Source organism: Grammomys surdaster, unplaced genomic scaffold (assembly GCF_004785775.1).
Source record: "Grammomys surdaster isolate TR1022 unplaced genomic scaffold, NIH_TR_1.0 184, whole genome shotgun sequence".
NCBI lineage: Eukaryota > Metazoa > Chordata > Mammalia > Rodentia > Muridae > Grammomys > Grammomys surdaster.
This window is the reverse complement of record NW_021604629.1, coordinates 1,243,079-1,245,051: the sequence shown is the minus strand read 5'-3', so window position 1 is coordinate 1,245,051 and position 1,973 is coordinate 1,243,079. Positions and strand designations below refer to the sequence as shown.

The 1,973-nt window shown below is 35.2% G+C and overlaps 1 protein-coding gene across 1 annotated transcript; it reads left to right on the top strand.

The window, feature by feature from the left end:
• Positions 1 to 709: 709 nt before the first annotated feature.
• Positions 710 to 1,653, top strand: LOC114621704 (olfactory receptor 497-like). Its single transcript, XM_028768063.1, is given in 2 exon segments — positions 710 to 1,178; positions 1,181 to 1,653. Coding segments are annotated over 2 exon segments (942 nt in total).
• The last annotated feature ends 320 nt before the right edge of the window (positions 1,654 to 1,973 follow it).

Here is a 1,973-nt window from a genome sequence, read left to right as displayed (position 1 = left end):
AATTACTACCTTCTAAAAAATTAAAATAAAAGAAATAAATAAATTAATGTTTCATAGGCATAAAAATGAAAACATAAAATTTTAAATCCTGTGCTAGTGATTTAGAAAGCATTCAATAATATTAGCCATTAAATAATGATATGTTTTTAGATTTTAACCCTTTTTGCATTTATAATAACTCAATTGTTATTAAGAATCATATTATTGTTTATTTGTCTATTCATTTGTGTGACGATAATGGTGTAGAAAACATACCTTATGTGTGGATGTCAAAGGACAACATTCAGGAGTAGTTTCTATCCTCTCTTCATCTGAGTTCTTCTGAGAAATTGAACTCTGGCTGTCATGTGTCAGGCTTGGTAGCAAGAGTCTTTATCTAAAACATAGTCTCATCAGGCTGTTTCATAATTTTAATTCTACAGCTTTAATAGGAATTAAGTATATTTTATTATAAATGTAAGTAAATGTTGCATATAATTTTAACATTTTTACCATTTCTGCTTAATTTTCAAAGTCTTATATTGCACAAATATATGTAAACAATAAAATTACTGAGTAAATACATCCATTGTTAATCTAACTTTTCAATCATATATTAGTTTGTAGTGTTCTACATGTCTGTATCAAATAAAATGAACCATACTATTTAGAAATCCCTTCCTATTTTGTCTCAATTACAGACTTCATCTGCCAGCAGCTACACTACGCAATGGCTTGCCTGGAGGATGGGAACCACACTGCAGTGACAGCGTTCATTTTATTGGGATTAACAGACAATCCAGTCCTTCGAGTCATCCTCTTCACCATTATCCTGTGCATCTACCTGGTGACTGTGTCTGGGAACCTCAGCACTATCCTTCTCATCAGAGTCTCTTCCCAGCTCCATCACCCCATGTACTTTTTTCTCAGCCACTTGGCTTCTGTTGACATTGGCTACTCTTCTTCTGTCACACCCAATATGCTTGTCAGTTTTCTGTTAGATAAAAGTACCATCTCCTACCTTGGATGTGGCATACAGCTCAGCTTAGTTGATTTCTTTGGGACAGCTGAATGTTTCTTTCTGGACGCCATGGCTTATGATCGCTTCATGGCAATCTGCAACCCACTGTTTTATTCCACCAAAATTTCCACACAAGTTTGTGTTCAGTTAGTTGTGGGATCTTATATAGGAGGTCTTCTTATGCTTCCTTTGCTATGGTTTTCTTTTTTACTTTTCTCTTCTGTGGACCAAATATAATCAATCATTTTTTCTGTGATTTTGCTCCTCTGATTGAGCTCTCTTGTTCTGATGTCAGTATCTCTGTAGTTGTTACCTCATTTTCTGCTGGCTCAGTTACTATGCTAACAGTGTTTGTCATTGCTATTTCCTATATGTACATTCTCATCACCATCCTTAAGATGCGCTCCACTGAGGGTAGACAGAAGGCCTTCTCCACCTGCACCTCTCACCTCACTGCAGTCACTCTGTTCTATGGGACCATCACATTAATTTATGTGATGCCCAAGTCCACCTTTTCTACAGACCAAAACAAGGTAGTGTCTGTGTTCTATATGGTAGTAATTCCTATGTTGAACCCCCTCATCTACAGTCTCAGGAATAATGAAATTAAGAGTGCTCTGAGGAGACAGCTTGGGAGAAAAACATTCTCTTAGAATGATCTGTCATTTTTTTCAAACTTAGTATAATAAGAGCCTTTATGAAAGATCAGCATGACTACCGTCTGACATTTTGTTACTAGCTTTCTTCCTTACTCCTTTGCCACTCTTATCTTTTTCCTCCCAGGATATATAGCTATTTTGTTTCATTACAATTACTATTTCATATTTTCACATCTGTCTTTGAGAATTTTATACAAAGTATTCGCATCATTTTTACCATCTCTCCTCAATTCCTCCAAGTATTATAGCTCCCTTTCCCAACTCCATCTTTTTTTATCTTATAATACTTGTTTTGTCTGTATATACTTTTGTGT